At 34.1% G+C, this 11,976-nt stretch overlaps 3 protein-coding genes and 1 long non-coding RNA gene across 7 annotated transcripts; 3 read left to right on the forward strand and 1 right to left on the reverse strand.

Annotated features, from left to right (window-relative positions):
- Positions 1–24: 24 nt before the first annotated feature.
- LOC124437115 (von Willebrand factor A domain-containing protein 5A-like) lies at positions 25–2,048 on the forward strand. The gene is made up of 4 exons (XM_046987131.1): positions 25–1,135; positions 1,210–1,225; positions 1,301–1,371; positions 1,471–2,048. Exons 1-4 carry the CDS (start codon positions 25–27, stop codon positions 2,046–2,048), a joined length of 1,776 nt encoding a protein of 591 aa, XP_046843087.1.
- Positions 2,049–6,024: 3,976 nt separating this feature from the next.
- Positions 6,025–6,666, forward strand: LOC124437116 (von Willebrand factor A domain-containing protein 5A-like). The gene has a single exon (XM_046987132.1). It carries the CDS (start codon positions 6,025–6,027, stop codon positions 6,664–6,666), a length of 642 nt encoding a protein of 213 aa, XP_046843088.1.
- Positions 6,667–6,792: 126 nt separating this feature from the next.
- On the forward strand, positions 6,793–10,334 carry LOC124436516 (von Willebrand factor A domain-containing protein 5A-like). Of its 3 annotated transcripts, XM_046986444.1 has the most exons (10): positions 6,793–7,228; positions 7,308–7,422; positions 7,483–8,242; positions 8,333–8,380; positions 8,548–8,643; positions 8,811–8,909; positions 9,077–9,175; positions 9,343–9,450; positions 9,538–9,591; positions 9,678–10,334. In XM_046986444.1, the coding sequence occupies exons 1-10, from the start codon at positions 6,795–6,797 to the stop codon at positions 10,016–10,018; spliced, it is 2,154 nt and encodes a 717-aa protein (XP_046842400.1). In that variant the 5' UTR covers positions 6,793–6,794; the 3' UTR covers positions 10,019–10,334. The 3 variants fall into 3 exon arrangements, with proteins under 3 accessions (XP_046842400.1, XP_046842401.1, XP_046842403.1); XM_046986445.1 differs by lacking the exons at positions 8,811–8,909; positions 9,077–9,175; XM_046986447.1 differs by lacking the exons at positions 8,811–8,909; positions 9,077–9,175; positions 9,343–9,450.
- Positions 7,311–11,670, reverse strand: LOC124436548. Of its 2 annotated transcripts, XR_006945383.1 has the most exons (5): positions 11,597–11,667; positions 10,971–11,062; positions 10,726–10,884; positions 9,860–10,562; positions 7,311–7,417 (listed from the first exon to the last, which is right to left on the reverse strand). It is a non-coding gene; the product is annotated as an uncharacterized LOC124436548 (long non-coding RNA). The 2 variants fall into 2 exon arrangements; XR_006945382.1 differs by having other exon boundaries at positions 9,860–10,884; positions 11,597–11,670.
- Between the last annotated feature and the right edge of the window lie 306 nt (positions 11,671–11,976).

Raw genomic sequence — 11,976 nt, forward strand, 5'->3', positions numbered from 1 at the left:
GCTTCAAGTCAAATTCTTACCAAGATGTTGACGTACGGTGTATTTATTTGCGACAGAAACGAAGAAGTTCCATTGAAAAGTCAATGCGTTCGATCCTTTTTAAAAGGCCAAGTTGTTGGTTTTCGATCAACATTGACTTATGTCAATCATACAGAAAATCCTCTTGAAGTGTTTTTTCGTACGCCTGTGGACGATTCCTTTGCTGTAGTAGGTTTGGAGGCTTGCATTGATGGCAAAAAAATCCATGCTGAAATACAAGAAAAGGAGAAAGCTCGAGAGAAGTACAAAGAAGCAGTATCGAGTGGACGAACAGCAGCTTTTGGAGAGGAGAAACAAGGAGATATATTTAGTTTGGTTTTAGGCAATCTTCCCCCGAAAGAAATGGCTATTTTAGAATTAACTATGGTTGGTGAACTGAATGTTGAAGCTGGTGGTGCTGTGAGATTTGTTTTACCTAAAGTTCTCAAACCTCGTTACACACCGACAGGAAGCAATAACCCTCTGGCACCCGAAGTATCTTCCGATAGTGGGGCAACTGCAAAACAAGGGACTGGACCCGATTCTTACCAGTTCAGCCTAGAAATAGATGATGCACCAAACATTGATAAAGTGACATCACCATCACACAAGATTTTTGCTGACAATGACGGCGAAAAGATCAAAGTGACTTTAACGGAAGTAAAACAAACTGATATTGTCATTTTAGTGCAACCAAAAGAGATAAACAAGCCATTAATTATTGTTGAACCAGGTTTATCAAATGGTGAAAACAATTTTCAAAAATCTTCAGCAATCATGGTGAGCTTCATCCCAGAATTCAAGGGTGAAAATAATTGTCTTCAAGCAGCTTGTGAATTTGTGTTTGTAATTGATCGAAGTGGTAGTATGGCTGGATCCTACATCAAAGATGCAGCTGAAACACTTCTACTCTTTCTTAAAAGTATTCCTGAAGGATGTTATTTCAATATAATAGGTTTTGGCAGCAGATATGTTCACCTATTTCCAGAAAGTGTTCCATACAATCAAAAAAATTTGGAAACAGCTGTAAAACATGCAGAGAATCTTCAAGCTGATTTGCGTGGTACAGAGCTATTTGATCCTCTTAAACAAATATTTAGTCATGCACCAAAAAAAGGTTTGCCAAGGCAGGTGTTTGTGCTAACTGATGGAAGTATACGTAATACTAACTCTGTCATTCAACTTGTTAAGAAAACTCCAACTCCAGGTAAATCATTATTAAACAACTATTGGTACCTTTTGTTACGCATAATTATTTATAAGAAAATATTCTTTTCTATAGATGTTTTTCTTTTGGTATTGGCTCTGGTGCATCAACAACTTTAGTGAAAGGCATTGCACAAGCTGGCAAAGGTGCTGCTGAGTTCATTGTATCTGGAGAGGATGCAACCTAAGGTACATGTACATCAGCTTTCATATAAAGTATTGGAAATAATTAGAAAAATTTTTCAGGTGATAAGATCACTGAAGAAAGCCATGCAACCAGCTGTGACAGATGTTCAAATTTCTGTCTCTGCTTCCAACAATATAACAGTAAATGTAGTTCCAAAGAAAGGCTTCCACGTATTTTTGGTGAATGTCTCATTGTATATGCAATTCTTCATGACAAGTCACCATCCTCATCACCTCAAGAAGGAAAAATACTCCTTACTGGTGATTTACTTGGAGCTAAAGTAGAGCATAAGATGAAGTTTCCAATCAAACCAGCAGTGAAAAAAGAGACTGCTTCCCAAGTGTCAACTATTCACCACCTTGCAGCCAAGAAGTTGATAAAAGAATTGGAGTTGGATGGTGGAAAAAAGGCAGAGATGATCCAGCTAAGTTGTGACTCCAATGTTATATCATCACAAACTGCATTTATTGCTGTTGATCAAGATAGAAAACAAGCAGTTAAAGGAAGTTTGCACAGTTGGGATTTAATTCCTCGAGGAGAAACTGTTGAGAGTTGGAGACTCCGGTGGAAGAGTCTTGGGCTCGTGCACTTAGAAGTGCCAGAAGATGTTTTGAACGTTCAAGTGACATACTTTTAGATCAACTCCTGTGTTCTAAATTAGAAACTATGAGTCTAGTTTATCTCCAGAAGAAATATTAAGACGAGAAAAAAATGACTATATAAACCTCCAGAACCAACATTATTACCGACAATGACTATATATAAACCTCCAGAACCAACATATTACCGACAATGACTATATATAAACCTCCAGAACCAACATTATTACCACAATGACTATATATAAACCTCCAAACCAACATTATTACCGACACCGACTATATATAAACCTCCAGAACCAACATTATTACGACAATGACTATATATAAACCTCAGAACCAACATTATTACCGACAATGACTATATAAAACTCCAGAACCAACATTATTACCGACAATGACTATATATAAACCTCCAAACCAACATTATTACGACACCGACTATATAAACCTCAGAACCAACATTATTACCGACAATGACTATATATAAACCTCCAGAACCAACATTATTACCGACAATGACTATATATAAACCTCCAGAACCAACATTATTACCGACAATGACTATATATAAACCTCCAGAACCAACATTATTAAAGACAATGACTATATATAAACCTCCAGAACCAACATTATTACCGACAATGACTATATATAAACCTCAGAACCAACATTATTACGGACACCGACTATATATAAACCTCCAGAACCAACATATTCCGACATGACTATATATAAACCTCCAGAACCAACACTCACTAAAATGTGAAAGTGCAACTGCAGGGCAAAGTTTAGTGGGCCAATAATTTTTGGAGGTGAGTATAAAACATGGTTTTCTATTTCCTGCAAATATTAATAATACTATTGAATAAAAGAAATTATGACAATTTTTGATGGATAGGTTTTGATGATGATGGTTTAGAATATCAAAGTTTAGGGAATGTCAAACATGACAGTGAGTTTGAAGCACATGATTTTGTATCTTTAGAAGATTATAATGACATGATTAAAGAATTCGTACATTTTTTCATGAATAGGAGATTCAAGTAATCCACTTTCACAGATAATCAATCTTCAGCTAGCAAATGGTGCATGGGAATTGACATCAGAATTATCAAATATGGTTGGTAAATCAATAAGATCTAAAAGATGCCTGTCCAGTGTCATGCAATGGAAATATGATGACAATATGTTATTCCTCTTAAAGGATGTTGGTTGGTATGAAAGCAAAATGAAGATCCTACCAATTGGCATGAAAAAGCCAAGCAATTTCTTTGTGATAATAACAAACTTAAGTAAAAGTAACTTTGTTTAACATTGAATCAATACTTGACGATTTTCTTTATAATTTTTATAATTCAGTAAAATAGACAACACATGCTTATATTATGGGTTTCATGTAGAAATTACTATAGAGTGGAATGACATTGGTAATCTTTGACAAAAATGTATTGCACTTCTGAGTGTTTTGTCATAAGAAAACAGCATAAAGTTTTTTGTATACGAAATCACGAAACTACGAGTCTATAAAAAATGTTTTAAAAATAAGACTCAATTTAAGCTCGGAGGAGGAAAATAAATAAAATATAACTTTGAGTACTTTAAGAACATGTCAGTTGAATTTCCATGCCAGTTTTCTGACTTTTGTCACATGTAAGTAAGACAGTTTGTTGGTTGAACGCCATCAAACATTTGATGGATTGATAATATGTCGTACAAAATATTTAAATTTACCTTTCTGCCCCGTCACCACGAGACATATGAAAAACGCTTTGAGATTGAATTGAGTGCAGTTATGAAATATTACACACCTAGTACCACTCGGCAAAACCTGAGAGAAATTCAAAGGAAAAGATTATGCATTGTTGATGAATGATGGACGGAAAGGCGGAAAATCAAAAGTTCAAAGCTTCAAAAAAGTACCGAATAAGTAAATATAAGGAACTTTCGACCAGGAGAACTTTACTAAATGAGCAAAGACGTTTTACCTTCAAAATCCAAATGGAATAGCACTACAAACACATAAAAATTAAAATATTTTCTAAACAGAATGAGAGTTGTTTCACCGTCTTGAGACGACCATGCTTGGAATTCATTTCCGTACTTGATGTAAAGTTTAGTATTGTTGACTATTGTAATAATCGCATCTAAATGGTTGAATGTAAAGGCCATAGATAAAAAATAGATAAAAACATCTAATACATCATGTTATTGTTAATAACTTACTTACATCTTCATGGGAAGAACTAGCCAATGGCGACTATGTATTAGAACCTTGTTTACAACTAATATCGGTTGGAAAGAATTATTTTCAAAATTCTTCTAAAAGAAATGTTTTACTTCCTCATGAAACCGTTCATTTCATGTATGAAATTTCAATTTCACTTAATTTCATGTATGAAATTCAATAGAGACCTTTTGTCAAAGGTAATGTTCAATCAAAACATTCTATCAATTGTAAGTATAATAATCATCATTTTTACAGACAAACAGACGAACGAAGCCAATACAACCTAAACTAAGTTAATTGTTGTTAAAAGTGGCAGGATCAGGATTGCCTGACAAACCCAATCAACATAAAAAAAATAAAAGCAATTACCAAGATACCATTCAAAACCGCAGTCCAACATAGGGTAAATAGACAAACGTGGAAAGGAGCAGAGTTAACATACTTCCCTGTGTAAAGATGCAATCACGTAGAAATTCACGCAAAATATGTTAATTACACTTTCGTCAGGAGGGACTTAACCAATTCACAACATTAGTTGTGCTAGCTAGGTAAATATTTCGGTTGGTAAATGACAATGATTTGAAATTTATGCACCATGACTAAAACTTGCGGCAACGTCACTTATCTTCACCCAATATCAGCGACGTAACCTTTTTGTAGAGGTTTCATTCCTCCTAACTTCCTGTAGAAATTATGAAGATTTCATAAAATTTCTACTGCAGGTTTTATTGATCACGACATTTTCTGTATTACATGGGCTATTTGATCAATACATCATGTGAAATATACTGTCAAAAGAACGCAACTAAGACAAACTTTGTTTTTTATTATTACGTAAAAAATCTTTTAAATCATTTTGTAAATGTCAGTGAACATTCTTTCTCACCGTCATACATGACAGTGAGTATGAATCACATAATTTTGTATATTTAGAAGATTATGGGGCCTAAGAGAAAAATTGCGGTGGTTTTTTTGCTTATAAAATGCCATTTTCATCAGATAGACAACAAGTTGAGTCAGTAGATGTTAAGCTGACGTTGTTAACGCTTTTCTTTAAGAATTTCAAGCAGCGATTACTTTATAGTTAATAAAATTGTACCATCATTTGTCAAATGACCTTCTGAAAAAACAACAGGTAATTACCTAAAGGATGTCATTATCTTAATGGTGCTCAGTCACGCACATTTTCTGACTAATAAAAACACTGCGAAGTGTGTGATATAAATAAATGCAGAACTCAGAATTGTACAGTAAAGTGATCATTTCTGTTATGTGCTAGTTTAGAGGTTTCGGTAAGCTGTTGAATTGGAAAGGCACAACATAGTAGCAGATGACGGCATCAATAAAAAATCAACTCATTTTCAGTTTGTATTCATAAACGAAAGTTTTGATCCAACATCCGCATTCCTTAATTATGTTGGTACTGCACTAAGATCTTTATGGATTAAGCAATATCATGATGGCTTTGGAGAAAAAAGTCCAAACACGGTGCCATCCAGTAAACTGCTATAGTGGCGAGAATCTCTTGTCCATACGCACTTTAAAAGAGATTTGGCTCGTCTCCAATCCTGTGGGTTTGGTAGCTCAACAGGTAGAGCAGCGGAGTAGTATCCCGCAGGTGCGAGATCAAATCTCGTCAAGTCACATGTTTGTCATGTGTGTATTAAACCGGGTTGGGAATAATACATTACGATACCTGGCTAGTGGAAACAGGCTTTATTTTGTACAAAACCTTGTGTACTTCATAAGCGTTTCCACTGGCTTCAAGTCAGATTCTTACCAAGATGTTGACGTACGGTGTATTTATTTGCGACCGAAACGAAGAAGTTCCATTGAAAAGTCAATGCGTTCGATCATTTTTAAAAGGCCAAGTTGTTGGTTTTCGATCAACATTGACGTATGTCAATCATACAGAAAATCCTCTTGAAGTGTTTTTTCGTACGCCTGTGGACGATTCCTTTGCTGTAGTAGGTTTGGAGGCTTGCATTGATGGCAAAAAAATCCGTGCAGAAATACAAGAAAAGGAGAAAGCTCGAGAGAAGTACAAAGAAGCAGTATCGAGTGGACGAACAGCAGCTTTTGGAGAGGAGAAACAAGGAGATATATTTAGTTTGGTTTTAGGCAATCTTCCCCCGAAAGAAATGGCTGTTTTGGAATTAACTATGGTTGGTGAACTGAATGTTGAAGCTGGTGGTGCTGTGAGATTTGTTTTACCTAAAGTGCTCAAACCTCGTTACACACCGACAGGAAGCAATAACCCTCTGGCACCCGAAGTATCTTCCGATAGTGGGGCAACTGCAAAACAAGGGACTGGACCCGATTCTTACCAGTTCAGCCTTGAAATAGATGATGCACCAAACATTGATAAGGTGACATCACCATCACACAAGATTTTGCTGACAATGACGGTGAAAAGATCAAAGTGACTTTAACGGAAGTAAAACAAACTGATATTGTCATTTTAGTGCAACCTAAAGAGATAAACAAGCCATTAATTATTGTTGAACCAGGTTTATCAAATGGTGAAAACAATTTTCAAAAATCTTCAGCAATCATGGTGAGCTTCATCCCAGAATTCAAGGGTGAAAGTAATTGTCTTCAAGCAGCTTGTGAATTTGTGTTTGTAATTGATCGAAGTGGTAGTATGGCTGGATCCTACATCAAAGATGCAGCTGAAACACTTCTACTCTTTCTTAAAAGTATTCCTGAAGGATGTTATTTCAATATAATAGGTTTTGGCAGCACATATGTTCACCTATTTCCAGAAAGTGTCCCATACAATCAAAAAAATTTGGAAACAGCTGTAAAACATGCAGAGAATCTTCAAGCTGATTTGGGTGGAACTGAGCTATTTGATCCACTTAGAGAAATATTTAGTCATGCAGCAAAGAAAGGTTTGCCAAGGCAGGTGTTTGTGCTAACTGATGGAAGCATAAGTAATACTGACTCTGTCATTCAACTTGTTGAAAAAAACTCCAACAACTCCAGGTAAATCATCATTAAACAACTATTGGTACCTTTTTGTCATGCATTTAATTATTTATAAGAAAACGTTCTTTTTCTGTAGATGTTTTTCTTTTGGTATCGGCTCTGGTGCATCAACAACTTTAGTGAAAGGCATTGCACAAGCTGGCAAAGGTGCTGCTGAGTTCATTGTATCTGGAGAGAGGATGCAACCTAAGGTACATGTACATCAGCTTTCTTAAAAAGTATTGGAAATAATTAGAAAAATTATTTTTCAGGTGATAAGATCACTGAAGAAAGCCATGCAACCAGCTGTGACAGATGTTCAAATTTCTGTCTCTGCTTCTAACAATATTACAGTAAATGTAGTTCCAAAAGAAAAGCTTTCACCTATTTTTATTGGTGAATGTCTCATTGTATATGCAATTCTTCATGACAAGTCACCATCCTCATCACCTCAAGAAGGAAAAATACTCCTTACTGGTGATTTACTTGGAGCTAAAGTAGAGCATAAGATGAAGTTTCCAATCAAACCAGCAGTGAAAAAAGAAACTGCTTCCCAAGTGTCAACTATTCACCACCTTGCAGCCAAGAAGTTGATAAAAGAATTGGAGTTGGATGGTGGAAAAAAGGCAGAGATAATCCAGCTAAGTTGTGACTCCAATGTTATATCATCACAAACTGCATTTATTGCCATTGATCAAGATAGAAAACAAGCAGTTAAAGGAAGTTTGCACAGTTGGGATTTAATGCCTCGATGGGAGGAAGAGTTCATGTTGATGACTCCAGTGGCTTGTGCCTTTGCAAAAAAAAGTGCCAGAAGTGATAGACATTCAATGAACGACATGCACCTTACATTTGGTCGTAGGTCTTCTAGATCAGCTTTTATACCTCAAGGTTTACCTCCAGAACCAGCACGCCCTTTAAGCCGTAAAAATGCAACTGTATGCCGAAGTTTAGAAAGTGACAGAAATTATCGATTAGCTACTCGGTGTAAAAGTTTATCAAATGACTACAGAAAACATAAGGTTTCTCAAGGTTAGTGTAAAACACAGCTTTCCATACCTGCTGAAAATATCAATGATATTGAGTTAAAGAATTCATCAACATTTTTTCAATGTGATACAGAAAGGTGTTCAACTGCAAACAAAATTTTAGAAGACACCAAGTTTGGAGGTGAGTATGAAACAGTTTTTTCTATTTGCTGCAAATATTAATGATATTATTGAATAAAAGAAATCATGAAAAATTTTTTATGGATAGGTTTTGATGATGATGGTTTAGAATGGATTTTGGATTGTATACAATATTTGAATGTAATCAACAATGTTATTTATTAATAGGTTATATTCCACCTCCTCCAATACAAACATTCACTAAAATGTGTAAAAGTGCAACTGTAAGCCAAAGTTTAGTAGGGGCCAATAATTTTTATGGAGGTGAGTATAAAACATGGTTTTCTATTTGCTGCAAATATTAATGACATTATTGATTAAAAGAAATTATGAAAATTTTTTTATGGATAGGTTTTGATGATGATGGTTTAGAATGGATTTTGGATTGTATACAATATTTGAATGTAATCAAGAATGTTATTTATGAATAGGTTATATTCCACCTCCTCCACCAATACCAACATTCACTAAAATGTGTAAAAGTGCAACTGTAAGCCAAAGTTTAGTAGGGGCCAATAATTTTTATGGAGGTGAGTATAAAACATGGTTTTCTATTTGCTGCAAATATTAATGACATTATTGAAGAAAAGAAATTATGAAAATTTTTTTATGGATAGGTTTTGATGATGATGGTTTAGAATGGATTTTGGATTGTATACAATATTTGAATGTAATCAAGAATGTTATTTATGAATAGGTTATATTCCACCTCCTCCACCAATACCAACATTAATTAAAATGTGTAAAAGTGCAACTGTAAGCCAAAGTTTAGTAGGGGCCAATAATTTTTATGGAGGTGAGTATAAAACATGGTTTTCTATTTGCTGCAAATATTAATGACATTATTGAATAAAAGAAATTATGAAAATTTTTTTATGGATAGGTTTTGATGATGATGGTTTAGAATGGATTTTGGATTGTATACAATATTTGAATGTAATCAAGAATGTTATTTATGAATAGGTTATATTCCACCTCCTCCACCACCTCCTCCAATACCAACATTCACTAAAATGTGTAAAAGTGCAGATGAAACCCTTAGTTTAGAAGGGGCCAACAATTTTTTTGGAGGTGAGTAGAAAACATGGTTTTCTATTTGCTACAAATATTAATAATACTATCGAATAAAAGAAATTATGAAAATTTTTTAATGGATAGGTTTTGATGATAATGGTTTAGAACATCAAAGTTTAGGGAATGTCAAACATGACAGTGAGTATGAAGCACATGATTTTGTATCTTTAGAAGATTATAATGACATGATTAAAGAATTCGTCTACATTTTTTTTCATGAATAGGAGATTCAAGTAATCCACTTTCACAGATAATCAATCTTCAGTTAGCAAATGGTGCATGGGATATGGAGTCAGCAATAGCAAAGATTGTTGGTAAATCATTTAAGGATTTAGAAGATGCCTGTCCAGTGTCATGCAATGGAAATATGATGACAATATGGGCAACATGTATTGTTTTGGCATACCTGGACCTTCAATTATCCACTGTTAAAGATGAATGGGAGTTGGTTGGTATGAAAGCAAAATCTTGGCTTATGATGCAAGTTCTACCAAAAGGATGTTCCTATGAAGATTTGCATGAAAAAGCCAACCAATTTCTTCGTGATAATGATAAACATGAGTAAATGTAACTTTGTGTAACATTGAATCAATACTTGACGATTTTCTTTATAATTTTTATAATTCAGTAAAATAGATTACACATGCTTTTGTTATGGGTTTTAAGTAGAAATTACTATATAGTGGAATGACATTGGTAATCTTTGACAAAAATGTATTGCACTTCTGAGTGTTTTGTCATGTTGAGAAAATAGCATAAAACTAACAAGTTTTTTTGTATACGAAATCACAAAACTACGAGTCTATAAAAAATGTTTTAAAAATGACTCAATTTAAGCTCGGAGGAGCAAAATAAATAAAATATAACTTTGAGTACTTTAAGAACATGTCAGTTGAATTTCCCTGCCAGTTTTCTGACTTTTGTCTCACATGTAAGTAAGACACTTTGTTGGTTGAACGTCATCAAACATTTGATGGATTGGTAATATGTCGTACAAAATATTTAAATTTACCTTTCTGAACCGTCACCACGAGAGATATGAAAAACGCTTTGAGATTAAATTGAGTGCAGTTATGAAATATTACACACCTAGTACCACTCGGCAAAACCTGAGAGAAATTCAAAGGAAAAGATTATGCATTGTTGATGAATGGTGGACGGGAAAGGCGGGAAAATCAAAAAGTTCAAAAGCTTCAAAGAAAATACCGAATAAGTAAATATAAGGAACTTTTGACCAGGAGAACTTTTACTAAATGAGCAAAGACGTTTTACCTTCAAAATCCAAATGGAATAGCACTACAAACACATAAAAATTAAAATATTTTTTAAACAGAATGAGAATTGTTTCACCGTCTTGAAAGGACCATGCTTGGAGTTCATCAGTATACTTGATGTAAAGTTTAGTATTGTTGACTGTTGTAATAATCGCATCTAAATGGTTGAATGTTAGGGCCATAGATAAAAAATAGATAAAAAATATCTAATACATCATATGTTATTGTTAATAACTTACTTACATCTTCATGGTAAGAACTAGCCAATGGCGACTATGTATTAGAACCTTGTTTACAACTGCTATCGGTTGGAAAGAATTATTTTCAAAATTCTTCTAAAAGAAATGTTTTATTTCCTCATGAAACCGTTCATTTCATGTATGAAATTTCAATTTATTTTAATTTCATGTATGAAATTTCAGTTTCACTTAATTTCATGTATGAAATTCAATAGAGACCTTTTTGTCAAAAGGTAATGTTCCATCAAAACATTCTATCAATTGTAAGTATAATAATCATCATTTTTACAGACAAACAGACGAACGATGCCAATACAACCTAAACTAAGTTAATTGTTGTTAAAAGTGGCAGGATCAGGATTGCCTGACAAACCCAATCAACATAAAAAAATAAAAGCAATTACCAAGATACCATACAAAACCGCAGTCCAGCATAGGGGTAAATAGACAAACGTGGAAAGGAGCAGAGTTAAAATACTTCCCTGTGTAAAGATGCAATCACGTAGAAATTCACGCAAAATATGTTAATTACACTTTCGTCAGGAGGGACGTAACCAATTCACAACATTATTTGTGCTAGCTAGGTAAATATTTTGGTCGGTAAATGACAATGATTTGAAATTTACGCACCATGACTAAAACTTGCGGGCTGGCAACGTCACTTATCTTCACCCAATATCAGCGACGTAACATTTTTATAGAAGTTTCATTGCTCCTAACTTCCTGTAGAAATTATGAAGATTTCATAAAATTTCTACTGCAGGTTTTATTGATCACGACATTTTCTGTACTACATGGGCTATTTGATCAATACATCATGTGAAATATACTGTCAAAAGAACGCAACTAAAACAAACTTTGTTTTTTATTATTACGTAAAAAATCTTTTAAATCATTTTGTAAATGTCAGTAAACATTCTTTCTCACCGTCAAACATGACAGTGAGTATAAATCACATGATTTTGTATATTTGGAAGATTATGGGGCTAAGAGAAAGATCACGATGGGTT

The sequence above is a fragment of the Xenia sp. Carnegie-2017 genome, unplaced genomic scaffold, assembly GCF_021976095.1.
Source record: "Xenia sp. Carnegie-2017 unplaced genomic scaffold, XeniaSp_v1 HiC_scaffold_16, whole genome shotgun sequence".
Taxonomy (NCBI): domain Eukaryota; kingdom Metazoa; phylum Cnidaria; class Anthozoa; order Malacalcyonacea; family Xeniidae; genus Xenia; species Xenia sp. Carnegie-2017.

What these genes read in the sequence shown, in the direction of transcription:
- LOC124436516 (XM_046986444.1), top strand. Translation starts at nt 6,795, where the DNA reads ATGGTGAGCTTCATCCCAGAATTCAAGGGTGAAAGTAATTGTCTTCAA. An exon ending in AAAAACTCCAACAACTCCAG is followed by an intron (nt 7,229 to 7,307) that starts GTAAATCATCAT and finishes CTTTTTCTGTAG; the next exon opens with ATGTTTTTCTTTTGGTATCG. An exon ending in GAGAGAGGATGCAACCTAAG is followed by an intron (nt 7,423 to 7,482) that starts GTACATGTACAT and finishes ATTATTTTTCAG; the next exon opens with GTGATAAGATCACTGAAGAA.
- LOC124437115 (XM_046987131.1), top strand. Translation starts at nt 25, where the DNA reads ATGTTGACGTACGGTGTATTTATTTGCGACAGAAACGAAGAAGTTCCA. An exon ending in CATTGCACAAGCTGGCAAAG is followed by an intron (nt 1,372 to 1,470) that starts GTGCTGCTGAGT and finishes AAAATTTTTCAG; the next exon opens with GTGATAAGATCACTGAAGAA.
- LOC124437116 (XM_046987132.1), top strand. Translation starts at nt 6,025, where the DNA reads ATGTTGACGTACGGTGTATTTATTTGCGACCGAAACGAAGAAGTTCCA.